The 27,397-nt window shown below is 31.3% G+C and overlaps 2 protein-coding genes and 1 non-coding gene across 3 annotated transcripts; 2 read left to right on the plus strand and 1 right to left on the minus strand.

The window, feature by feature from the left end:
- Positions 1-7,282: 7,282 nt before the first annotated feature.
- Positions 7,283-13,618, plus strand: EMB3006 (embryo defective 3006). Its single transcript, XM_039020288.2, has 10 exons — positions 7,283-7,468; positions 7,719-7,820; positions 8,607-8,767; positions 8,927-8,995; positions 9,292-9,321; positions 10,236-10,268; positions 10,757-10,827; positions 11,422-11,503; positions 12,257-12,349; positions 13,319-13,618. The coding sequence occupies exons 3-10, from the start codon at positions 8,660-8,662 to the stop codon at positions 13,376-13,378; spliced, it is 546 nt and encodes a 181-aa protein (XP_038876216.1). The 5' UTR covers positions 7,283-7,468; positions 7,719-7,820; positions 8,607-8,659; the 3' UTR covers positions 13,379-13,618.
- On the plus strand, positions 9,902-10,000 carry LOC120070435 (small nucleolar RNA snoR99). The gene has a single exon (XR_005479930.1). It is a non-coding gene; the product is annotated as a small nucleolar RNA snoR99 (small nucleolar RNA).
- Positions 13,619-24,231: 10,613 nt separating the features above from the next.
- Positions 24,232-27,166, minus strand: LOC120066976 (abscisic acid 8'-hydroxylase CYP707A2-like). The gene is made up of 7 exons (XM_039021415.2): positions 26,745-27,166; positions 26,332-26,650; positions 25,769-26,155; positions 25,509-25,677; positions 25,290-25,396; positions 24,993-25,111; positions 24,232-24,888 (listed from the first exon to the last, which is right to left on the minus strand). The coding sequence occupies exons 1-7, from the start codon at positions 26,942-26,944 to the stop codon at positions 24,795-24,797; spliced, it is 1,395 nt and encodes a 464-aa protein (XP_038877343.1). The 5' UTR covers positions 26,945-27,166; the 3' UTR covers positions 24,232-24,794.
- Positions 27,167-27,397: the final 231 nt, after the last annotated feature.

Below are 27,397 nucleotides of genomic sequence, written 5' to 3' on the forward strand. Positions count from 1 at the left end.
TTGTTCCGAATCTTATGTTACAACCCTCCGTGGGGATAGCCGTTGTTAAACGACTAGCAAAAGGCCGCTTAAAGCTAATCAGCAAGCGCAACATAGGAATATCACGGTTTAGACTAATGGAGGAGACCGTAGGATATGTTGACACACTTCCTTCACCCACTTACTATAAACTACTTCCTCCGTTTACCTTGATATTGACGCATACATCCACTTTCCGTATAGAGGTCACCCCAGGGTGACACGAAGCGTCATATGAATCTCACAGTGTAAACTATGTGGAGACGTGGCTGTTGAAATCGTAAACTCGATTTCTGTTCGAACAACTTCCCCTTATTCACCAGAATCTAAATTTAAGCTAAAAAATACTTTCCGTATGGAGGTCACTCCCATGTGACACGAAATACCACTTAAATCCAGACTGTGAACTTTTAGGGACATGAGAGTTAAGAATAACATATCGTGTATGTTATTAATTTCCCATTAAAGTTTTCGAATAACTCTATCATATAGAAGTTATTGACTACTACTAAAGTGTTCTAACTTTTTGGGTAAATTTATACTTAGGTTCTTTTCTGGCTAATAAAAACAACCCTAAGTCTATGTGGTTTATCCAAGTATAACACTTATAAATGGACTAAAACCTACGATGTCTAGGTAAAAAACCCTTTTATTGCCTCACATTGCTCATGAATACTCATAAAACCAGTTACTAACGCTCAATAATTCGATCATAATCCCCAGGTAGGAGGTGTTCCGTAGATCGTCAACTTAAATACCCCCGGCCTTCGACAGGATTATATACCGGTTGAGTTTGTAACCCTAGTTTTATAAGTTTAACGACCTATTTTAACTATTAAAACAAGTAGTTAACCTACATGAGCATGCAACTGTTCTTTGTTATGGATTTTAAATGTCGAACCCAATTTTATAATAACTTATAAAACTTTAGACATGCTAAACATCCAAAACATACAGACATTCAACAACACTTATATTAAATACAAGAAACCCTAACATGCATACTATATATTATAACAATTTATAACATACTTTCAATGTATATTGCATGCTTCCTACGGTGGAATTTTAAATCTAAATGGCATACTGTATGCACATACAAGATTTATTTAATTATAACATACATCCAATGCATAATAATTAAACATAGACTGATATGTTTTAGTTTTGGCAAAAATAATCAAGTAAAAGCCTAACTATTACACAAACAGCTTCAACACTACTCGAACCGCTCCAAACCATTTGAACCGGACCAGCTGAGTCTAAACTGAACAAGCCACAAACCATTTGAAGCTGAACCGGATTGGATTTTAAGAGAACTGGTCAAACCGGGAACTCTCACTCTAACTCAAAATCTCGCTAAGGCTGATCGTTTAGCATCAACGACCATTGTCATGCGTTCATCTGATTGTTTAGTGTTTGCTTGATTGTTTAGCAGCCAATGCATACCGCCTAACCAAGCTACACGATCGTGTAGTGTTTACCTTCTATTACATAGTGTCATCGTCTAGAGCCGGAGGACGCTACATGATCGCTTAGTGTCCAACACTATCGTGCTACTCCATCGTTTAGCACGAACATTTACTACACGATCGTTTAGCATCATCGTCTAGCGCTGCATCTTGATTGTTTAGCACGCGTAAGATAAGCGATCACTTAGTGCCATCACATAACTCTCGTCGCATCGCCCAGCTGCCACACATAGGTAAATGATTACGTAGTGTTATCGCTTAGCATCTCAACGCATCGCTTAGATGCTGCATAGAGGTAAACAATCGCTTAGTGCTATCGCATAGCAACTCAACGCATCGCTTAGCTCCCACCCGAAGCTACACGATCATGTAATGCCATCGTATTCGCTTAGCTCTCGTAGGTACACGATCGTCTAACACATGAAGCTAAATGATTGTTTAGCTACTGAAGCTCAACGATGATATGAACAGAGGCTGATTTTCTGGAATCTACAACTCGGCTTCTTCGCTTGTTTCTTCGAATTACAACTTAATTTCAACTCTAACGACTCCAAATAAATTATAGACTTTTGGGAAGATATATAAGCTCATCAAACAAGAGCCAATTACAAATTTAATTGAGAAATTAAACATAAATTAAAGGCCAAAACTTAGAAAACCATATCAGTACAACAATTTCATATATCTCATATAAAACACCCACCAAACCAAAATTAAACCAAATTGAATGCTTATTTGATGCTCTGATACCCATTGTTGGGATGGTACCAGCACGCAGCAGAAGCAATGAGGATCGATAAGCACTCTAATTAATTAATTTTGGCAAAAACGAAAACATGCTCACACAGAATTTAATGGGTTTCAAGACATACCTTTGAAGAACCGTTGAAATCTTGATTTTCAGCTGCAAATTTTTCCAAATCTTCGTGCAGACCACCACAAGATCTTCCCTACTATTCTCTTGGTGCTCTAAATTGAGTTGTGAGACTCAAAATAAGCTGGAATCAAAGGGAACATGAAGAATGCTCACTGCAGCAACCCAAAGAAGAACACATTCTTCTACCCGAATTTTTCAGAAAAAATTCAGTCGGTTTCAATTACGTCAACTTCACTCCAATCTCTTCAATATATTGCGGACTATCATGCAAAGAGATTTGCTGCATGGGATGCAACTCATGCTTGGAGTTATTGAATGTTGAAGATAATGAGTTCTTCGTGAGCTAGTTGAAGATGAAGTTGAAAAATTCAATTTTTTATTTTGTGTGTGTGTGTGTGTTTTTTTTTAATTCCAAAATCCAAAATTGATTTTGATTTCTAAAATCAAAATTTATCAATTTTACAAGTTAATTTCATAAATTAATTTTCTAATAAAAATAATAAATCATCTTTTAAATAATTTAAATAATTCTAATTAATTTAATATCCAATATTAAATTAATTTTACACAAATCCATCTTCATATATTTAAATATATATTCTTCAATTCCGTTTGATTCTAATTTGAACGTTTCAAGTTAACTTATCACGCTACTCTAGACCTAATCCATTTTCGAGCTAGTAGGGGGACCTCGTGGACCTACAGATCATAGGCTCCAACGATCCAAGATTAATCGGCTAAACCCATTAGACCGATCTAACCCTCATTCGTTAATTAATGAGTCACTCCATTAAAACCCATAGTTGAACTCCCCTCACTGTAGATATATCATGTCTACTTGATATAACCATGATTAGTAAGTTAACTCTTCACAGGTTGTTCGTAATAACGGCTGAGTCGAATCTCTGTTTTAACCTGAAATTACCTCTTGTTTCTTAAGTCCCCACTGATCCCCTAATGAACAATTGTTTTGTGATCCAATCAACAAAACTGAGTCCCTCTCGGGCCAATGAGAGGGTGGGGCCCCTTGTTCAATACCCAGAATCAGCACTTAAGGGAACAACCTATCTACTATCCCTAAAGCGGATATGAGTGAATTCCGTCTTGCACCCTATGTCCCCAACCATTTATCCAACCCCTTAAATGGGAGGTTTATTGAGCCGACACTGTTGAGCCAACCCTCACTTATGAAAATCTAAGGATAATTCCAAATAAATAGGAGTTTATAGTTAGCTTAGGATTGAGGTCAAATTACCTAGGTTATCGCTTTGAAATAGTCAATCTTAAATAGTAAACTACGTTATAAAGTAAGAGTGACTGATTTCGTGGTCCAATCTTGTACAAACCCTTTTGCACAAGGACACCCTCACTTCTCGTGTCCCAATATGAACGAATTAGGATCACTTCGTTTGTAGTACTTCATAACTTCTTGTAACAACTACAGAGCAGACCACATCCAATAATGTTACCAAAATAAGATACCCAACCTTATTCATATACTATAGATCATTTTGATTATTTACTCGAATCTGATCCACCTTTATGTCTCCATATAAAGTTCAAGTACTCATCCAATAGTCAAGGGACTTTTAGGTTTATTGGATTTCTATTAAGCAAAACATCTATTCAATAACACCTTATTAAACTTTCAGAATAAGTTCCATTGTTTACAAACTCGTGACATAAAACCCAACATTATTTTATTTTATTCTTTCTTTTAAAACTCAATTAACTAACTAACTAACTAACTAACTAACTAACTATATATATTTAAAATCCTTTCCTTTTCCTCTTCAAAACACGAATTTCAAAATTAAATCAATTTTCCCAATAAAATCTAAATTTTTGACATTAACTTAAAATTAAATTAATGTGACGTAAAAATCCAAAATTTTTCTTTAAACAAACTAAATTTCAAAATTGACAAAAATGTCCTCAATCAATATAAAAATGCTGAATTTAATTTTACGAATTCATGGGATGTTACATTTCAAGTTCAGTTTAGTAAAAAAAAAGCAAAAGAAAAAAAATATTCTTTTGAATTACATTATAACTTGATCCCTATCTATTATAAGGGTATGTAGGCAGCTTAAAAGGAACTTTAAGTTTAGCCAAGTAAAAAAAAAATCTTCAAACTCAAGTTCGAAAGCTTCAATGTCGCGTCTTCAAAATCAAGTTTAGAGGCTTCTCTAATGCTTCTACAAAATCAAGTTTAGAGGCTTCGTCGGTACTCCTTAAAATTCAAATTCAAAGTATTTTTTTATGATTCATCAAATTCAAGTTCGAAAGATCGGTTGATGCTTCATTAAATCAAGTTCGGAGGATTGGCCTCATATGCAAGATCAAGTTTGGTCCGCTTGGCTCCTCCTCATCTGAAAGATCAAGGTCTACCCGACTTCGCTTCATCTGTGAGATCAAGTCCAGTTTGCTTGGCTCTACCTCATCTAAAAAATCAAGTCTGGTCCGCCTGGCTCTACCACATCTGAAAGATTAAGTTTGGTTTGCCTGAGTCCACCACATATGCAATGTCAAGTTTGATCTGGCTGACTTCGTCACATATGCAAGGTCAAGTTTGATGTAGCTAGCTCCGCCTCTTCTTCAATGTTAAGTCTAGTGCAGCTGGCTCCGCTTCATCTTTACTTGTTTCTCCATCCCCAGGTTTGATGGTTGTGTTGTCGCTTTTCCATCTCTAAGTTCGAGGGTTGCACTATTATTTCCCCATCTCTAAGTTCGAAGGTTGCACTACTGTTTCTCTATCTCCAAGTTCGAGGATTGCACACTTCACTAACTCTATCTCCAAGGTTGATGGTTGCACTGCTTCTTGTTCCATCTCCAAGGTTGCGTATTGCACGCATTGACGCTTAAAAAGTAGCATGCAATGTGTTGGCGTACATATCTGCAACATGTCTACTACATATCTAGCATGTCTATTATGTATTTACAACGTGTCTACTACACACTTGCTACATGATTGCTACATGTTTGCTAAGTATTCGCTACATATCAACAACATATCTACGACATATGTTCAACACATCTATGAGTGGATGACGTATTGCCGTCAATATAATCACTATTGGAGTTTGTGTGCTAACCTCACAGTGAAGGGAGGACCAATGTGTCACAACCTAAGTTGGCCCACTGGTGCATGACAAGGAATGCATGATTCATTGATGTAACGTTAATCTATATCCCGACGTTGAAAGGATCAGATCCCACAGAGGAAGCGTTGTGAACGCCTTGCATCCCACAATTCGAATTTTACATAAACAAATTCAATATACTAAAATAGAATATACGAATATATGAAATTTGGATTTTCAAAAAGAAAATAAATGAAATCTCATAAAATGAAAGAAAAAAACATTAATTTGAAATATCACATTAAATGAATATCAAATTTAAAATTTCACAAAATAACAAGAACAAAGTCAAAAATTGAAAAATGAGATTAATAAGGAGAACATTAAATATAAAATTCAAAATTTCAACAATATCCCAAAAAAAAAAGAAAAAGAAAAAATATTTATTGACACCTCGATAAAATCGAAGAGTGATATTATTTTCTATCATTCACTTGGGCACGGCTGTTTGGTGATTAACGTGGCCCATTGGGCCATATGGGCCGATAGAACCTCTTTACGATTGATTTTTCAAATATTTCTAATATCGACACTTTATTTTTGAATATTACATAATTACCACTACACTTACATTTCAACCCGCGAGGACCCACCCCTAAAGGAGGGAGGGGGAAGTGGAGATTTTTTCACTCATTTACTATTTGGGGCCGGGGACGAGGATTATATTTTCTGTCCTCGTCCTTGTCCCCAGCCCCAATCTCAATCCCAACTCCACCCCTCCCCGACAAATATATTATTTATTATGTGTGTACACAGGTTGGTTTGATACCTTAATGACCCGATTAAAGTATCAAACCCAACTCAACCTAACCTTTAGAATTTAGGTTGGGTTAGAGATCTTAATTTTTTTTTTTTTAAAAAAAAACTCGAGAAAGATAAGTGAGATGAACATGAAGAGAGAGACAACTTCTGAAATTTGAAGTTTAGATTCAATTCACCACCAAAAATGAAAATTGATGCAAAGAGAGAGACGAAGGAGATAACGTGGATGAAGGGAGAGGTAACGACGATGAAGCATTCTGTGTATTTTCTTCGATGTCATGGACAGTGACTGTGCAATGATGGTAACGAAATCAATTGTGATTACAACGAAAGGAGACGGCGAACTGTGCAGCCACAGTGATAATAAGAGAGACGAAAAAGATAATAGACAGATGGTGGGAAAAGGAAGAAGGTAGGCAAAGGTTGAGAGAAATGAGATAAATTGAAGGAGAGGTTGAGATGGTTAGGGATTTGCAGATGCTTCATGGCTTCACGCAAAAGAGAGAATAAGGGTTGGTGGCTACATGTCTTAAAAATAAAGAACCCTAATTGAAACTTATTTAATAATAATAATAATTCGGGTTGGGTTGGGTCAACCTGAATTTTTTAAAGATGCAACCTGAGACCTAACCCAACCTGAGCCAAAAAAAAAAAAAAAAAAAAAAATCTAACCCAACCTAAAAATAAAACTAACCCAACCCAACATTTATTATTTGGGTTGAGTAGTTTGGATTGCTCGGATTGTAGGGTCATTTGAGCACCCCTATTATTTATATATATATATTAAAGGAATTTGCGTTGTATGAAAAATACATTTTAAGAAACCAAAGCCATAATTTCAACTTTTTTGTAATTGCAGGTATGATAATCACATAACAGTCACATAACAATCAAATTTTTAGACGGAAGTTTTTTGTCATGTTTGTAAAAAAGCAAAACATAGGGACACGTGCCTAATTATTATTATTTTTTTTATTAAAGTTGCAATTGTCCCATATATTAATTTTTTTAAAAAATTCCACCCCACCCATCTTCTACTCACGCGCACCCCGAACCCAGTTGCTCTGTCCTTCCCTCACGGCTTCGCTTCACCTTCAGTCTCCGATTCCCAAGCCCAGCGCCCGCCGACCGCTGCCCAGCGCTTGCCCGTTGCCTCCCAGCGCCCTTCCCATCTCCTTGTCTTTCGCGTTTCACCGGTATTCTCCTCACTTTTTCTCACTCATCACCTATAGTCTCTCTGCATCTTCCTTCTTCAAGTTTTGACATAATTTTGGTGGATTGATTGTGTTTTGATGGATGAATATGATGTATTGTGAGAAATTGCAACTGGGTGTATGAGTTGTGAAGTTTTGATATATTAGGGCAAAACAAAATAATGAGTTGTATTGGTTTTCAACTCATAAGTTTCGGTATATGACGTGTACTGTTTTTCTTTCTCTTTTGCAGATGTGGAAGTGGAATCTATATTATCATCAGGGGCTGTTGGCATTTGAACTTCTTTGATCTTATACCTGTTAAGGCTGCTTTAAGGAGTTAGAGCATAACAATGTACATTGTTTTTACCTTCATTACAAACTTATGCTTGATGTTCATTGACAAGTGATAATAGAATTTATTTCTTAACATTGTTTCGTTGATACAATGACAAAGAGTCTCATGTTTAGTATAAACTACCATAGAATCGGAATAGAATTGTAATATAGATGGATGGAAATATAATTTAATTTAGTTTCACAAAAGAAGAAAAAAGAAAATTGTATCAAATTCAATATGAAGTTTTGGTATATTCAAGCGTTTATTTATTTTTTTAAATAATTATAAGAAATTGCAAATGGGTAGTCTATCTTCAACTTTTGGCTGAAGTAATTTTTGGTATATGAGCTGTGAAGCACGGATGGACCAAACCAATCTAACTCAGGTTTTAAATCATATTTTTAGATACAGGAAGGAATTGTCAACAAAAATTGATTGAAACTAAATGAAAATTTGGTAAAAAAATCAAAATGGGGAATTTTCTCCACGGGGAATCCCTGCCTTGACCCCCGCAGGGAAATTCGCAGGGATGGGGAGTAGAATAGGGGAGGATGGGGATGGGGAAGGCTTTCCCCTCCCCGCCCCGCCCATGGACATCTCTAGTTTCAACTCTGAAAACCTCCCGTAACTAGTTCAGAATTCTTGGATGTCAACTTATTCGTCAGTTTTCAGTTTTTCCATTCGTCGTCACTGTCGCTTCCCCCGCCGCGACTCGATGACACTGACCAAAGTAAATTCACCATCTTGTTTCACTTGCAGCCACTTTCTAATTTCTTTTCCTTGTCACTGTTGCACCACCAGATTGTTAAATGTCAGCACAGAATTTAGCAAGATAGTGTACAAAAGTTTTGAAAATGGAGAAAAAGCGCGAGATTGATACTCCGGTGAGCTCCAGCCAGATTGATCTGAAAAAGTCCTTCAAGCTTGCCGTTCGTTCTCTCCTCACTTCCTGTTCCAGGGAGGTAAGCACGAAAGGTTTCTGTAATGTGTATAATTTTTGGAATTGGTACTTAGAAATGAGAATTTGCATTCCAAGTGGCAATTTGGTCATGAGAGATACTTTTTTAGGTTACTTTTATAAGATGGTAAAATTTATAGTGTTTTATTGTTACATAATTTAGGAGTTTCGGGAATGCTTTTCGAAATTTACGATGGCGGAGCAAGAATATCTTCATCGTCTTTTCATTCAGGTAATACTGTGTTGCTTTTGTACGTTTTCTCTTTACCCTCACCGGAAAGCTGAGGTGTAAGCAAATTAGCATCATATGGGACAAATTGGAGATCTTGAGTTTCTTCCAATACAATTCTAGGACGTTTTCTTCTGTTGATCCTTCTTAAATCTGTTGAATATGCAAATCTTGTACTGTCTTCAATGGTTAGCAGCATGTAATTTACTTTATATTGTTTCAAATTTGCATATGTTCTTATTGCTTTTAGTCTCCTTGGACATTGGTGTAATGGATTTTGTTGTTCATCAAACTTTCAGGTTATAACTTCTTTGCATGGAAACATAGAGGTATATTTCCATTCAAGGTTTTGCTTCAGAGTCCATCCTGATTAGTATCACGTGATTATGTTTTTTGTCCCTTTTCTGAACGAGGCACTTAATGAGATAGTGCTTATTTTATGCTTAGGCTTACTGTTGTTCTAGTTGGATGTTCTCTTTACTTATCAACAATCATCACCGCACAAAAGAACCAAAGCTCTTCATTAAACCCATTAGATTTTCTTTTCCAATCACATATAAATTTTTAGCGTGGAAGTTTTCATCTAGTGTTTTCACAATGTAAGGTCCACTGTAAATTGGCAAGCTTGTTGCTTGTCTGATGACGGGGGCACATTACAGGCCACATTGGACTACAACAAGACACATAATTTAGAATAGAAAGAATATATATTGAAAATAGAAGATCGGAGTACATGTGAACCAAAAAATTGATGGCTTCTGTCCCTAAGAGTTAAGGAGTGGGAAAAGGGAAATTTTCTAAATAATATGCTAAAAGCGTTGAAGATTTTCTTTCAGTATCATGCACATTGCCTTGTCAGTAGTGTGCAAAAACTAAGGGCACAATCTCGCATCATCTTCTGTTGTTAATGTGCAGAAGAGGATATGTTTGTTCCCAATACTGATTTCCATTCGACTTTGTCAGCTGAAATTATTTACTTGCAGTTGATTTTCAATGAATGGTACATCTGTTTGCTCATATTTTCAGTAAGGTTGCAAAAACTAAAAGCAGCCAAGAAAGAAGGTGCTTGCCATAGTCTACTAGTGCAGTTCTGTCGCCCATTGCTGTAGTAGGCAATCACATAAGCTTGTCTCAAGACAAATTTCACATATATTATGTGGCTATCAACAGCATTTCATTTTAATTCTCTTTTTACATATATCAATTTCTGGTCAGTAACTCTACCATTATCTGAAATGTACAGGACGAGTTTGAGTCATTATGTGTTGAAACACAGGTAATGCTCCTGTTTCTGTCAACTTATTATATGCCCAGATTTTTTTTCTCTTTTTTTCTTTTTTTCTTTTTTTCTTTCTTTTTTTTTTTTTTTTTGGTGGGGGGGGGGGGGGGGGGGGGTTTGAAAGACCTTTAGGACATTAGATTGTTTCCTATAATCTGGTCAGTAATACTTCTTTTTATTACTTTATCAGTATATATATGTGCGTGTCCATTTTAAGGTATGGGCATGACTCTGGACAAGTTTAATATGAGTACGGGGGACCTTCATTGAAACTATTGCTATAGCAATTTTTACATTCTGTAATATTTCATGCTATGCAATGATCATCTTCTTCTGAATTTCCAACTTCCTGTCACACTTACGTTGTAGTGGGTAAATTTAATATGTTGGGATTTGTTTGAAGTGGTGATGTATTGCTAGCCATTTGTGTCTAGATGCATGTGACCTTCCCCTCTACCGTTATGTCACCGTTTTGCTTTATCCAGGTGGGACTTGTACTCGATAATGTTGAACAACTTTTGGAAGAGCAAGAACTAGACCCGTTGTACTCCAAGAAGTAGGTACCTTCTGCTGCGAGGTTATTTTATTGACTAGATTTGATGTTGTAATTAGATATAGGATTAAAAGGCACTTTTAGTCTTGAACTTTTATGAAGCATGAACTTTAATTTGTAACAATTTCGCCTATACTTTCAATTTTGAAACAATTTAGTTCCTAAACTTTAATAGGCCAAAATGTAGTCCTTGCACTTGAAAAGTTATATGGTAACAAATCTCATTAAATTTGAGTGTCAATTTTTTTTTATTATACGACGACATGATCTTGGTAGGTTATAAATAATACATTTGGTCCCTAATCAGTTAATATATTTGCATATGGAAGAAATGTGATTAAATCTTCACAACAACTTTACAAATGGGACTAATTGTTATTCTAAGAAAGTTTTGGAACTAATAAGTATTTTTTAACCTTAGATTTATTTTATGGATGAAGACTCTATATAGGTCGGTTTTTTTGCAAATTTTCTACTTTTTCCCATGTTTTCTTTTTTATGCAATGGGATGGGAAGGGGCTTACAGAGTCAGGCTTCCGTAGGGTTTACAGATTGAATTTCTCCGGTGGAGTTAACAGCTAACAACATATAATGCAGGACCAATATAATGGAAATTGCTAATTTTCTGTCCATAACAAAGAAGAATGAGATCCAACACTTGAAGGACATGCTAAAAACGGTGAGCAACAATTGTAGTTGTAACGCTTCGTCTAAATCAAGTCAACTTAACTGACCCATTTTCTTTATCAGTAAATCTAACTAGAGCTATTGCCTCCCCTTTCCACATCAAAAACAGTACTTTTATATTAAATGATTTTTTTATTTATCTTCTATGATATGAATTCGATAGGAACGAGTATGCTTTTGCATTGTTTCTGTCCCTAAGCATGCATCCTAGTTTATTATATAAGGTAAAAAAGGCTCAATAATGCATTTGATTTAGTACACTTATAAGCTAAGGCTTTGCAAAGGTCATAATATGTGGAGCTTCTTTAGGCAGCAACTGCAATATATTTGACCACTTCTCTTTTAGCTTGTATTTTCATGGTTTGTGATTCCATGTGGTACTCGTTCATCTGACCCAAAATTCTATGTGGTTCTCTCCTATCTACTGATAGTTACATGTATTACTTGGCACACCCAAATGTTGTTGTGTCAGAGGAGCTGTCCTGTGAGATTAATCGAAATGTGCGTAAGCTGGTCCGAACATTCACGGATAAAAAAAAAGTTACATGTATTATCTGGCCATTACACTCTATTTTCTGAAATCAATCGGTGCTGGCTTTTTCTGTATGGCCTGAGCCAATAGATTATGTGTGGCTTTGCAGTCATTACAAAGATTATCAATTAACTAATCCATTAACATTCTCTTTTTTTCTAATTATTTATTAAAAAATAAAGTTAGTTTTCTCATGGTTGAAATTTTCTCTAGGCTGAGGAACAGAACCGGCTTATTCAAGGCCGTATCGATGTCCTAAGGAAAGGAGTGCAAGATGCCTCTTGCATGGCAGATGCTGTTAAAAAGGTGCAATTTTTTGATAAATAATCGAAAATGTTTGATAAAAATAAAAGATGGCTGAATAAAGCAAACTTAGATGGTTGGTTAGATTTGTCAATGGCCCAGTTGGTATTTTGATCTGTCTAAACAAATTGTGTTGAACAATCATCAAGCCTGCCTTTGGGAATTTCTTTTGTGGGTGTTAAAAAGAGTAATCACGGAAAAATCTTAACCATTTTGAACGTTTGATAAGATTGATTGTGAATGAATTTAACAAATGTGGTTGTATTAATGTATTTCATGTTTTGAGATGTGTTTTGTAGAAAATTATTTTAACTTAAATAATTGTTTGAGATGTATTTGATAAAGTATTTATAACTATAAAACTATTTTTATTCATCCAATTAATATTAGTTAGAATATAAACTAATATTAATTAATTTATGAATATGTTTTAGGTTAAAAATTAAAAATTTTAGTATAATTATTATTTGTTTCATGTAATTTGTAACATGTTACATGTCCATATTTTAATTTAAAGAGAAATTTTCAGTCTACGATGCGAAATATTATATTTATTAATATATTTATTCTTTTTTTTCTTTAATGTGGTTTTGCATTTTAAATTTTCAGATTCATTAAAAACATAAAAATGTTGCTTTTAGAATTTGTGCTATTTGAATGATGGTAGAATTTGAAAACAAATTTAAAAAATAGAATCTAAATTACCTATCAAACACATTTATTAAACTCAATGAATCTTAAAACATAAAACATACTCTTGAATTTCAAATTCTCTATCAAATCAAACCAATATTAAATAATAGCTGTGAGCATGATAGATTGAAAAATCGAGTCAACCGATCAAACTGAAGTCAGTGTCGGTTTGAGGGATTTTTTTTAATTGATGCTCATCCTTACTAAACAATGAAGAAAATAAAACTCAAGACCTAGTTTCTAACCTTAATAGCCTAACTAAGCTGAAATCATTGACAGCTAAGAAAGAGATGCAGAGCTTATGGTACTGATGGCGTTAACGAGACCTTTGATACTTAACCGATGCTTCGGTTTGCTGTTAAATAACAAGGTCAGTATGTAATTTACATTGACTATACTTTGGTAGTTTTAATGTGTCAATTTCTTCAGCTTAACTCAAGCTAATTTATATGTACTTTTTATTTTATGGCCGCAATTATACCTGTTTTACGCTGTGGACCATGTTTTCTTCTGTCTAATTCATACAATCTGTTTTGTATCAAAGAAATATTTCAATTTTCAATGCCCCTTCAAGACTCAGCCATGTTGGAACCTTTATATGGCCCTTGTTTTTCATCTATTCTCTTTGCAATGGGAGATTGTAATCACGATACAATCTCACCTACGAAACCCGAACACTCCATTGTCGATAGAGCATCAGTGTTGGACATGTTTCAGACACGCAAATTTCCACGTCCTTTTTTCTATTTATTTAATTTTTATTTTAGATATGAGGGACACATTTGGGACACTTCCTAGATAAGCCTTTTTTCTTTTTAGGAGAAAATGGTCAAACCTTTTGTGTTGGACTCAAATTTAAATCCCAAATCAATTATATGTTAAATTTAAAAACACCAAAAGGAAAGTCCATTTTCTTAATCAAAATATATAAAAATATAAAAAACTGAAGTTAGAAACCAAAATGTTTCATCTCATAATTGATAATTAACTTGATATTCTATGCTTTTTATTTTGGGCTGCATTTAGTATTTTATATTAAATTATACATATCCTAAAATAATAATAATAGAAAAGAGTGTATTCCCGACGTATTCATGTCTGATTTTTTTTTTTTTAAATATTAAATGTAAAAATTGCATTTAGGGCCATCCTTGATTAGTTGATAATATATGGACAATGTTTCATAAGAACAAACCTAAGCGGCAAATATTTTTTTGATGCAAACATTCCACGATTGGATATTATATTATACATATGGGGGTACCAATTATAAGATTTCTCTTAGAGAAGGAAGTGATTGACTTTTTTTAGGCAGTGGGTGAATCGGCATTGTTTGCCCACGAAATGGTTTCTCTTAATTAAATTAATGTGATTGACATTTGAATTGCTCTAAATTTATGTTATTTGTCACTGTTAGATTGTGATTTATCAATGTCATGATAAGTATGAACCACAATTTCAAATTCATTGAACTCAAATTAACATTATTATTGTTATTTTTATTTGTTCAACATTTGGGGTTAGGTTGATTTCAATTTCTTTGGTTCACAGGGTAACCCCAAGGTTTAGAGAAAAAAAAAAAAAAATTGTTCCCAAAAACTTTCAATGGACAACATTAATAAGTAAAATCAATTTACTGTAGATTCATGTCTATTTAGTCCTTCAAAATTATGAATTTATTCTCCTAAATTTTATCATTATTATTAATTTTTAAATTTATGGTTCTATCTCTACTATGTTAAAGGAGCCTAGGAGGGGAGAATTTTTCATTTCCCTCTTTGCTCCCATCTTTTTTTGTTAATGTTCATTTTACCTTCATTTTCACACTTTATTCCTCTAATTTTACGTTCTTTTTTAACCTAAAATTTTTGAAACCTGACACCTCTCCATATTACAACATTTGGAGAAAAAAATTATCTCTTTATAAATTTTGATATTTTTGGTGCAACAACACATATTTTTGTTACTTCTCAAATTTTCTTTATTTGAGGAGATTTCAATTATGGATGGTACCCAAAATATAAATATTAAGATTGAGATTGTTCATTATATTTGTTCTCCATTCTTGCTACTTTAATCAATAAAGAGGTGAGGAATGAGAATTGAGAGATTGGAGGAACCGACGGTAAAATATGGGAATGTAATGCACTCTAAAAAGGGGAATATGATTTTTCTCATGTATACTGATTTTTAATGAGTTCGTAGGAACCCTTCGTACACTTTCGTAAGTTCTCTCGTTTTTTATTTTTGGCCACATGCAAATAATTTTTTTTTATATATATATATATATATATATAATTATTCTCTCTCAATCACAATGACAAAGTGAGAACCAAAAAAATTTAAAAATTAGGGCAAAGAGATATGAACAAGATAACTAGGAAAAGATGGAGATATGGAGCTAGGAGTTTGAAAATAGGTAGAAATAAATTATCAAATCAATTTAATATTCTGGTTTTTCTTTTTCAAAATCTTATTGTATATTCATTACTATATTTAAATAATTTTTCTTTCACAAAATACATATGGTCAAATACAAGGGTATGTTAATAGACCATTTTTTCCTGTTCACTTGAGATTTATTTCATCTTTTTTTTTTTTTTTTTTTTTTTGCAGGTGTTTCTTTGAGATTTATAATTGGTCTTAAAATTTTATTATCGACTTTTCAATCAAAAGATTTTGTGCATGTGTTGTAAAAAAAGTCTTAGCAACGTATTAAACAAAACTCAAATTCTTAAACTAAGAATGGAAATCCACTTTAAAAACTAATATATATATTTTTAAATTATTCTCTATCAAAGATATTTCATAGAAAAATAAGGAAGATAGAGATATGGACAAGATACTTAGGAAAAATTGAGATATAGGTGTTAGAAATTATTTAGGAAGAGATTATTAATATTGATTTAATTTTATGATTTTTTTTTCATAATATAAATTTTCGGCATAGAATAAATTTATGGTGTTAACTAGTATATCTATATTATTGGACTCTTTTTCCATTTTTCTTTAATTAATAAAATAAAATAATTTTATGATTATTTCCTAATACAAGGTATATTTTCTCCTATTTTAATTATTCTCTCTCTCTTTTTTAATGGTTATGTGAATTAGAGATTAGAGGATAAAATGTCATTTTTATAAAAATAAATAAATAAATATTCAACAATTTTTTTCCCTTAAACAAGAAGTTCATTTAAAAAAATTTTTAAAAAATCATTTAAAATATTATACAAAAAATTGGCTTTTCTTTGCTTTGTCTCTTCATAAAGTCAATACCTTCGAAAAACTATAAAAGAATTACCCACTAAATAATAATTAAGATATGTTATTTATATCAATTTTATTTCACAAATTTTATTAACATCATATTTTAATGTTATTCATCCAAATATTTTTTATTTGTTCTTCTCTTTTGATAGTTCTAAATTTCATACCTACTATTTAAATTTTAAATTTAACTATAAGTATTCATTCCAAAAAAATTACCTTTAGAAATTGTCATAAATTTTCAACCACATTAAAGTTCTCATATCCGTGGTAAATTAACTTGTTTTTTACACTATTTTTAAATTACTTCATTCCACGTGAAATATTTACTAATTAAATCCAATGAAAGTTGAATCAAAATTTTATGTTAAATAACAATTAAATCACAATTTAAAATTTAATCTATAAATTTATGTCAAGAAAATTTTAAGTTGTGTTCCAAGATTCAATTATTAAACATAAAATTCAAATTTATATCAATTGATTAACAAAGTGCAAACTTGCTTCGAAGATCTAAAGTGAGCCTATCTCAAACGATAATTGACATGTAATTTTCTTTTTGAATATGTTCAAATCTACATTACCCACTAATTGAATCAAAATGTAAAAAAAAAAAAAAAAAAAAAAAAAAAAAAAAAAAAAAAACACATATCGTTTGGCCCAAAAGGCTTCTAAAACCTCATCTTTCCTTTGATTATTTTTTTTCAATTTTCATTGTTATGTATATTGTATTACAATATTTCATCGATATTTTCGTATATTCATATGTTTAACATCAATTTAAGAGGTGAAACTTGACAATTTCAGTATAGCGTGAAGAAATCTATAAAACATAAGAAAATGGGCAATAAAATGTCATCAATGTAGATAAAATATATAATAATAGACATTTTAATTAGTTTAAAAAGGGAGATGTTTATTTATTAGTAATTTAACAATTTTTTTTAAAAAAATATTTCTTAATAACTTTTTTTTAGAAATTTTTATTGACAGTGATATTTTATCAAGATTTTTATCGACATTTTTGTAAAATTAAGACTTAAATATTCTCATTTGACATGACATTTTAAAGTTTAGTGTATCTAATTCTCCTTTGTTGACAAAATGAGCTTAAGTGATGTAGTGCCTGTACTGTCGATTTCAAAATTAGAGGTTTGATTTTTCACCCAACATATTGTCAAAAAAAGTATATATATATATATTTGTATTGTAGCCTATGTGGCAGTGAATGTTGTGTAAATGAAAAGTTGTTTATATCATTTAAGGACAGAGAAATTGAGGACCAAACAACATTTGCATCAACAAACAATACGATTAGAGTATAATTAGTTGATAATTCGCATTGGAATGTCTTGAATTTGTTATCTGACGTTTCAAAAGGTCTTGCTATAACATTCTCTCTAATAAAATTGTTATTTCTCTATCCGGTAGACATAAGTTAACACACTATTAGTAAACTACGTAAATCTATATATTGATTCTCTATTCTTTTAGATTTTCTGCATTCTTTACTTGTCAACGTCGTAACCATTTGAAAAAAAAAACAAAACATGGAAGCAGTATAGTGTGATGATGTAATGTATGATTGAATTAATGAGGAAGTTTGAAATTAATCACAAACAAAGATTCAATGCAACGAAATGTCAAAAACAAAACTTGGCATTCAAGATGAGGAGACAATCATAGAAGGAAGCTCCATTACGATAATGCAATTAAAAGTCAAATTTATGATTGATTGCTCCATCATTTCTAAATCTACAATTTTTCTTTCTTTCTTTTTTTGGGTGAATGAGTTGTAGATTTACAAATCCTCTTATGATTTTTTTTTTCTTTAATTGAAGTGAAATCAAAGCAGTAGATTCTATTAGTTGATTTTATGTTATATCATACACGTGTCAATAGTTTGATATGTTACAAATCAATTGAATATTGTATTTAGTAAGTGAATTGAAACATAATGTTAAAAATAAATTAGAGCAAGATGACTTTTCTTTTAAATAATCTTTTAAATCAATGAAAATATATATATCAAAGAATGGTTATATTGTTAGAAATGTTGAGACTTCAAATTTATGGAAATGTTGATACTAAAAATGTTAAAAATATATAACTTGCGACGAGTGAATTTTGGTTTACTAAATAAGTCAAGATCTAATCCTAACTTATATAGAATAAAGAAATATTCATCTGATCCTTATCTTAAAAGGGAAATGTAAACTCCATCTCAAATCTCCTGTTGATACATCATTGTAGTTTAATATGAGGTCTATCTAAAAAAACTTCCGACTTCTTTTTTATTATGAAAATCTTATATTGACTTTGACATCAAAATCCATTTTCTTTGTTTTACTAACTCTCTTTTCACCAAATTACAAATTTATCATTATTATTTTTCCCGTCCAAATTTACTAAGAATATTTAAACTAACAATTTATTATTAGTATTACATTTACATTAATGATATGCTTTGTTGATATTTTAATTATATTTTGTGGAGATGTTTTCAAATATAGGAAAATAAATTAAAATATTTATAAATATAGAAAAATTTCAATGTCTATCTGCGATAATCAGCAATCAATCGTGATACTATTTTATGAGTCTATCGTAAATAGATGATGATATTTTATTATTATTTGTAAATATTTTAAGTGATTTCGTGATTTAAAATAATTACTTTATTTTGTGATCAATTGTGTTAGAAAAAAAAATGAAAATTTTCAATTAGATGAAAATTTAAAACCCTAATTTAAAGTCCGAAATTGCACAAGTTGTGGCCAACTTGATATAGAATTGTATAGATATGCATTGAATATGACAAACAAATAAAATAAAATGATAATGATAATAAATAAATAAATAAATAAAACTAGAAGATCTGAATGAAGCATGCAATCTTTTTTTGTTTTGTTATAAAAGATGGCAGCCACGAATCCAAGCAAACCAATATCAGTTGCTTCTGTGGCGCCACGTGTCCCTCTCATTATTTGATGATAATTTCGCTTACTCTCGCCCACTATCTCTATAATAACTTTACAGCTACTAAATATATAATTTTTCTTAGATTTTTTTTTCTCTATTTTATTTTATTCCAACAAATATTGTGAATTCAACTTTTGACTTCATAAGAGGGAATAGATGAATTACTAAATAAGGTTCATGTTCGCAATTGTATATTACTGTTATTCAATTTTGTTTTCATTGTGCAATTAACATATTAAAACTTTGTTGTTATGTTCTAATAATTTTAGGTTTGATTATAAATTTAGTTTATCAAATTTTATATTTGGCTAACAAATATTTTTCAACTTTTAAATTTGTATTTGATAAGTCTATGAAATTCAAAAATATCGAGTATCCTAGAATTTTAATTTTGTATCTAGTAATTTTTTCACATATTCAACATTTTTAAAATTAATAATAAATTTAACATGATTTTTTTTTAAAGCATTGATTATGTAGTAGGTTAGTTTGTGAAATTTAAAAAACGTTGAATGGATCAAGGATCTATTAAACACAATATTGAAAAACTCTTGGATTTAGTAGATACAAAATCGAAAGGTTGATAACGTATTAGACACACTTTTTTTTTTTGGGATAATATATAGGGTGGGGGATCAAGCTTTAGACCTTGAGGCTGACATTACAAAGTCGTGTGAGTTGAGTTATGCTCATGTTAGCATTAGACACATCCTTTAAAGTTAAAAGAATCTATTAATATACATATTATTAATAGTTAAAAGACCTATTTAACATCAAACTTAAGAGGGTGTTTGAGGTAAGAAGTAGAATAATGGGGAGAAATGAATTACGAAATCTAAGGAGTTGTGAACTCTTGAGGCCCCACGGTGTAAGTGGTTGATAAGATATAAAAGTTGATGTGTTTATAGGAGTGGGACTCACAAATTTATTGGGCCAAACAAGAAGTGGAGTTCACAAACCCCTTACTCTTACTTCTCAACTCCTTTGACCAAACACACCTTAAAAGTTCAAGGTCTAAACTTGTAATTTTGTTTACTTTTGATTACACTTTTAGGGTACAAGCAGGTCGACTATTCGATTTTTCAGTCAATTCTTACTAAGTTATTTAATGAAAACAAAAAGTGTAAAATATTTTGTACACCAACTTGTTCGAGTCTATAATTTGAGGGTTGTATCAATTAATTTATACACTAACAAAAGTTTAGGATTTAAATCAATATAATTAATTCAAGACTGTAATGGACAAACCCTCCAAAATTTAAATGTATAAATATTGATATTTACCAAAAAAAAATATTATTTTAAAATTTGTTTAGTAAAACTTCTGGAATGATATTAAATAATCAGAAGTGTATATATACCTATATTAAAAAGAAAAAATTTCAGAAAATAAAAAGTATTATATAAAAATATGAAATACAATTTTGTTTTAATTTAATTAATTATTTTCAAATTTCTATTTTCAGATTCTCTACCCGTAATTGAAGAGTAAAATCGAAATTTAATTTATCTTTTATTTTTAAGACAATCTTTTTGTTGTCTCAATATTTTAAAATAAAATTGGTAAGCACTGGCAAATAAAGTCAACGAAAGCAGCCACGGTTAGCAGAGAGTACTTGCACAACGTCTGAACCATTAATCCCACATGATGGGGATGGAAAATAGCTGGTGTAATTATTAGGCTTAATTTATATAATATTTTAATTTAAAAAATATATTTATTTATAAAATATCAACGCAATAATAGTATTAATAAATTTAAATATCCTTTGTGCTAAAATCCAATGAATATATGCATGATTGATGTAGAAATAAGGTTCAAAGTTGCACTTAAATTGAATAACATTTCGAACTAAATTGTAACTTAACCTAATAATGGGCACCTACTTCATCATTTTTTTTGGTAATTTTATTTAATAATGACCTAATAAGATTTCGTGTCAATATGAACATGATTAAGTGGTAATTAGTATATATTTTATTATTATTGTTATTATTTAATTTTAGGTTCAAAATTTCAAACTATCGTTATTATACTAGATCGATTTTTCTTACTAATTGTGGTTGAGTTAACAAATTCAAGTGACAATATAAGATAAATGCCAATCTAAATATACTCTACTAGTTGAAATAATGTAGATACATGATAGAAAGAGGTTGATTTATTCTTATTATATGTACAACATTTAGGATCAAAGTCCAAAAATGGAATCTCCAAAGCATATTGTATTTATGTACATTTCTTTGTAAGATTAAGAGTGGACTTGACAAAATATGCATGATAAATATATTGGAAGAAGACACTCCTAAATTATGTACTTGAACTTGAACTTTGAGGTGATTTGATAAAAGTTCTAAAGGAAAATACCATTGGTGAGTTGTTTTTCTTTTGGCTTAAAATAAAATAGAAACGTTGACAGAATGACAAATATGTAAACAAAAATTTAAATGTGATCGATCATCATTTATATAAATTGACGTGACAACTAATATGTAAAAATTAATTTCTTCACGTAAATGATTTTAATGATATTTTTCAGATGAATAAATAATAGAAATTATCTAAATCTTTTATATAGTTGCAAATATATCATATATTTTCTATTCTTTATTTTTTAAAAAAATAAAAATATTTTTTTTTGGAGTAATTTAAAATTTTAATGGCATAAACAAATTTCATAATTCAGAAGTAAAACTATGACTTTGTAAAAAAAGCATAATTGATTTAACCTATTCATCTTCAAAGTTGTGTCCTCTTTCAAAATATGTTAATATTTTATAATACTATGAAAGTAGAGAAAATTGGATTGATTTAATGTGTAGATTAAATTCATTTTGAATCTTTCAAATTGGATTAAAATCATCAAATTAGATGATATTTTATTTACAAATTCAACTTTCATATATTAAATTTGTATTTTCTTTTATTTGATAAGTTATATTTGAATATGTCAAACAACTACACTGTAGAGTTGTGTTTGAAATACGTTTTAATTGTTATTTTTATTTTGATTTGATTTTATATTTTGAAGAGTTATTAAGTTCGTTGATAATCTATAAATAGAAATTTAATTGTTTCTTCATTTGGGAGCATTATCTCATTCCAACTTGAAGAGTTGTTCCCTTATCTCTTTCTTTCTTTTCGATCTTGAGTTTGGTTGAGACTTGAAAGCAAGTATAAAAAACTTTTGATAGATCTGAGTAGTTCGAGGTTATTGTTCTACCAAAATTAGTCGATATATCATTTTGAAACGATCGTTATACTAAGTTTGAACTTATGCAGAACGAATAATTATCTTCAGAACAAGATTTATCAGAAGCGTGTCTCAACCATATTCTGATTTAGTCTTGAGTTCAAACATTATTATTATATATAGTGTGTACTATAATTAATATATCCAATTGAGGTGCAATCAATTTACTAATTCATATTCAGTTCTTACCCATCATTTCTCCAACAAAATATTCTATTTATAAGTAGAATTGAAGTCCTTTGAAACATTAATATTAATGATTTTACAATGATAACATTGTGGAACCCTCCCTTCAACCACGTCAACTTTCTAGTTTTTACATTTAACTTTTACTTATTTCAAACTTATCTAATTAAATTTTCACCATTGTCAATTTTTCTTTAGAGGTAAGAAATTAATAGCCAATATTCAACATTTTCTCCTCCTTTTTTGGAATTTTTTTATAGATAGAAAAAATATTAAACATTTATATTAAATTTTTTTATTTTGTATAAATAGTTTCCTATTTTTTTATTTTTGAAAATATTTTTTTCTAATTAAATGAAAATTCAAACATAAAACCAAAATAAAAATTCCATTCATATTTCATAGATATTTCAGATATTCCCATTTGAATATTCAATAATTACACAGTCATAAGCCAAGTCACGTGGCTTTTTTCAATTGGAAATACAGAAGAATCTATTTATCATAACATTTTTTTTTCTGTTGAATAAATAATAGTCATGAGAAAGTCAAAATTGAAAGAAGGAGAGAGAGAATTAAATTCCCTAATTTTATTTAATTATTTAAATATTTTGTTGTATGTGAAATATTCAAAAGGGTTATAAGGGTAGATGGGATGATTTATTTCCAGCATTTGAAGTCAACACGTCATGGTCATGTTTGGCTGTCTGTTCATTGTTTGACTCATAAATACTAAAATAAGCAAATATTCACTGCATCGACGACTTTTTTTTTCCATAAAAGTTTTATACTTTTTTTTAAAAAAAAATTACATAAAATTCTATTTTAATTCCTAAAATTTTACGTTCATTTATTTTAGTCATATTTTATCAATTTTGTATTTACTCTTTATGCATGAAAATTCTATTCCCAGTCCATCATTGAAGTTATCTTTTCATAAATAGTTTAACATAACATCTTCATATAAACGAAAATGTCTAATTCTAAAATAAATATATTGGTATAGTTTTTCATTCTAAATTAAATTTAGAATCCTATATATATTTTTCAAAGATGCAAGTGATGGAAAGATTTACAAAGTCATTATTAGCGACTTTTCAAGACACGGTTCATGAACAACCAACATCCAAACTATGTGAATAGAGAAATTTGATGAAGTCGAGGTTACCATGCCCCACTAACTGTTTGGAAATTAAGGTCATCAAGTGTATATATAACAAACGAGTCAAACTCACAAAAGCATATGGGGAGACATGTTCATAAAAAAACAAGAAACCATAATAATACAATGACTATCGATATCTTACTCTTGAATAAAAATATGAACTATCAATCCATGTCATTACGGGTCTACTTGTTACAAGAGACGAATATCCATACCCATAAATCCAATATAAAAATAGTTAAGATTAGTAACATATAATTTGCTATTACACATCATCGGTAGATCTACTCATCTAAAATACCCTTTTTACCCTTATATTTATTTACTCATTCAAATAACTCGGAAGATAAACTCTTATTATGATATACTTATTGGCCTTGCGGCAATATTTTTGGTTACAACAAAAAGAAATTAAAAAAAAAAATGGTATGTAAAAGTAAATACATCAATCATTCCTTGAGGACTTTTCCTCTTCATCTCAAGAAAATTGTAAAATTTAGAGAAAAAAAAAAAAGAATAAAACTCAAAGAAATCAGAACCGTTGATTTTTTGTTGGAGATATTGTTGTTGTTTGGTTGATGTGGCTGAATTAGCCTTCATCTTTCTGAGTTGGGGTTTTTAAAGTATATCCAAATCTATAACTAATAATGACTCTTTTTTGAGTCAGAAACTGTCCCCTTTTGCCCAAAAAACAAGGTGGGTTTTTTCTTTTTTCTTTTCTTTTGAACAAAAAACAGAGCATTTGCTCTGTTTCTTCTTTTTAATCACTGATTTTGATTTGACTTGAGAGAGCAATCTTTCCAAGGCACTGTTTCTCCATTTAGAAACTCAAGTTTTTGAAACAATCTTGTTTTTTGTTTTTTTTTTTTTCCTGGGGTTATTTCTGTCTTCTGTGTATTTACTTTTTGAGAGAGATTCTTATTGGAAGGCCATTGAGAGGTAGGGCAAAAGGGCCATATTGAATCCCTTCTTGTGCACCAACTACATTCCACCTGCATGAGTTTCAAATAAAAAACCGAATTAATTACCATAATCTAAAACATGTGTGTTGTTATGGTAAAAGTAAATAGTAAAATTGATCAAAATTTTACCGTACCTGTACTTGGTGGTTAAATGATGGAGTAGAACCAGCATTTCCAGCTTGGCTAATTCATTTCCTGGACAAGAGTGGGTCCCATTGCCAAATGGCATGTAGGTATTGGGTTTTTGAGAAACCTGTTCCAATCATATCAAAACAATCATTGAATTTTTGGCCTTACTAAATTTGTAAGAAAGAAGGGGAAAATAAAAATAAAATAAAATAAAGGGTCCAACAATTTCCATCAGAATCATTTCTGTGTGTTTCTAAATGAAGTAAGTAAACAATAATAAATATTGTCCTCTTATTTTTTACCTCAAATCTTGAAGGATCAAACTTGTTAGGTTGAGGAAAAATTTCTGGGCTGTGATGAATGTTTCTGAAAAGAGGCAAAACTTTCCATCCTTTTGGAATCAAATATCCTGCAAAATAGGCAAATTTTTTCAATTGAGAACACAAATTAAGCAAAAAGGGTATTGATTTTACAATTTAAATTTTAACTTTTTTAGTAATTTTTTCCACCCCTTAACTTACCATCAAATTCAACATCTTCCACTGCTTCTCTGAATGTAAATGATAAAACTGAAGCCATTCTCAGAGTTTCTTGAATCACCCTCGAAGTGATTGGCATGTTTTTGGTATCAGCCCAGGTGAGATTATCGTCTCCACTCTGTTTTTCTTTCATTATTGCTTCTTGTTCAGCCTACAAACCCCAAAAACAGAGGAGGGTTAATTTTCTAAGCTCCAAAGAAAATGAAGTTGGGTTTGTAAAGAAGTTGGGAGATGATCCTTACTGTGACAGCTTGAAGAACACTTGGGTTTTCTCCTAGGTATTTCAAGATCCATGTTAGAACACTCGCGGTCGTGTCCCGAGCTGCGAAGATGAGACCGATGACGTTATCGGCAATCTGTTCATCGGTGAGGCCTTCCTTTTCACCCATGAAAGATCCGAGGAGGTCGTTGTGGTCTCGCTTCATTTCCCTTCTGGTTGAGAGGATCTTGTTTAGGATATGTGCTAGCTCTTTCCTTGCTTTCATGGCCTTATGGAAGAGTGTTCCGGGCAGGTTTATCGGCATGGAATTGTAGCCTTTTTCGAGAATGTAGTAGCATCGCTTTAGGTCTTCGAAGTAAAGAGCTTCGTCTTTTCCGAATATCGAAAGTAACGAAACCTCGAATGCGAACTAAAGAAGAAGAGAAAGAAAGAATTAGGTAAAGACACCAACTATTCAAAATGGTGCTAAGAAAAACAGAGTATTTTTAGCCTAACATATGAATAAGAAACAGAGATGCTCTGTTATACTCTCTGTTTTTTACTTTGTGTTGTTGTGACATAACAGAATTGAGGAACTTTACGTACCATCTTCATTTCTTGGAAGGTGTTAATAAATTGTCCATCCCATGATTGAACAGTATTTTTAGCAATGGATTCAATGCTGGGGACGATGTTTCGAATGGCCTCGGGCATAAAAGTTCGGAGAACGAGACGTCTCAATTTGGAATGGTAATCACCTTGATGAAAGAAAATAGCATTTTTGCCCAACATCCTCTCTTTACTAACTGGAAATGTAGGCTTAAAGAGATGAGCTTTAGTGACCAACACAAACTTTGCAGCTTCAGGACTAGAAACCATCACACAAGGATAACCCAATATATGGGACTTAAAAATAGGACCATATCTGCAAAATCAAAACAAAAAAATTCATCAAAACCCAAAACATGAAGACAAATAGCCCAATAGAGAGAGAGACAGAGAGAGACGAAGAAAGTGACCTCTTCTTTTTTGAGGCAAAGAAGACATTGGGATCTTGAGAGTAGAGTTGGAGGGTCTCACCCAAGTAAGGCCAACCCATAGAGCCCGGCGGAAGGGGAAGTTTCCGACGAGCCGGGGCGGAGAATTTGAAAAGATAATGAAAGAAAAGAAGGACGAAAAGAAGGAGGAGGAGGAGGAGGAGGACGGGGAAAGTGAACATGGTTAGAGGTAGAGAGTGTTTGTTAATGGAGGATAAAATGGGAGAAGAAATTAGGAGGATGAAGAAAGAAGGGATTAAGAAAGGGGTATATATAGTGTTTTGATGAAGTAAAAAGGAAAGAGGCAACGAAAGAAGGAGAGAAACTGAGAGAAACACAGGAAGAGGTTTTCAATACAGCTCAAGCCGCACACACGGAATCTCCTTCCAGCTCATTCTTCTCTCTCCATAAACTCTACTTCTAGCAATTCCCTTTCTTTTTCTTTTCCTTTTTTCTCCCCCAATTTTTATAAATACAAAAATTAAAATTTCATCCAATTATAAATTTACAAATGTAATTACAACAAATTTCATAATTGAGAATTAGTTTGTGTAATTTCTCTTTAAAACAATTTTTTTTTTTTTTTTTTTTTTTTATAAAAAAAATGGTGTTTTTAATTTTGGGATGAAGGCAAG

The sequence above is a fragment of the Benincasa hispida genome, chromosome 1 (genome assembly GCF_027475165.1).
Source record: "Benincasa hispida cultivar pf3 chromosome 1, pf3_genome.v1.1, whole genome shotgun sequence".
Taxonomy (NCBI): domain Eukaryota; kingdom Viridiplantae; phylum Streptophyta; class Magnoliopsida; order Cucurbitales; family Cucurbitaceae; genus Benincasa; species Benincasa hispida.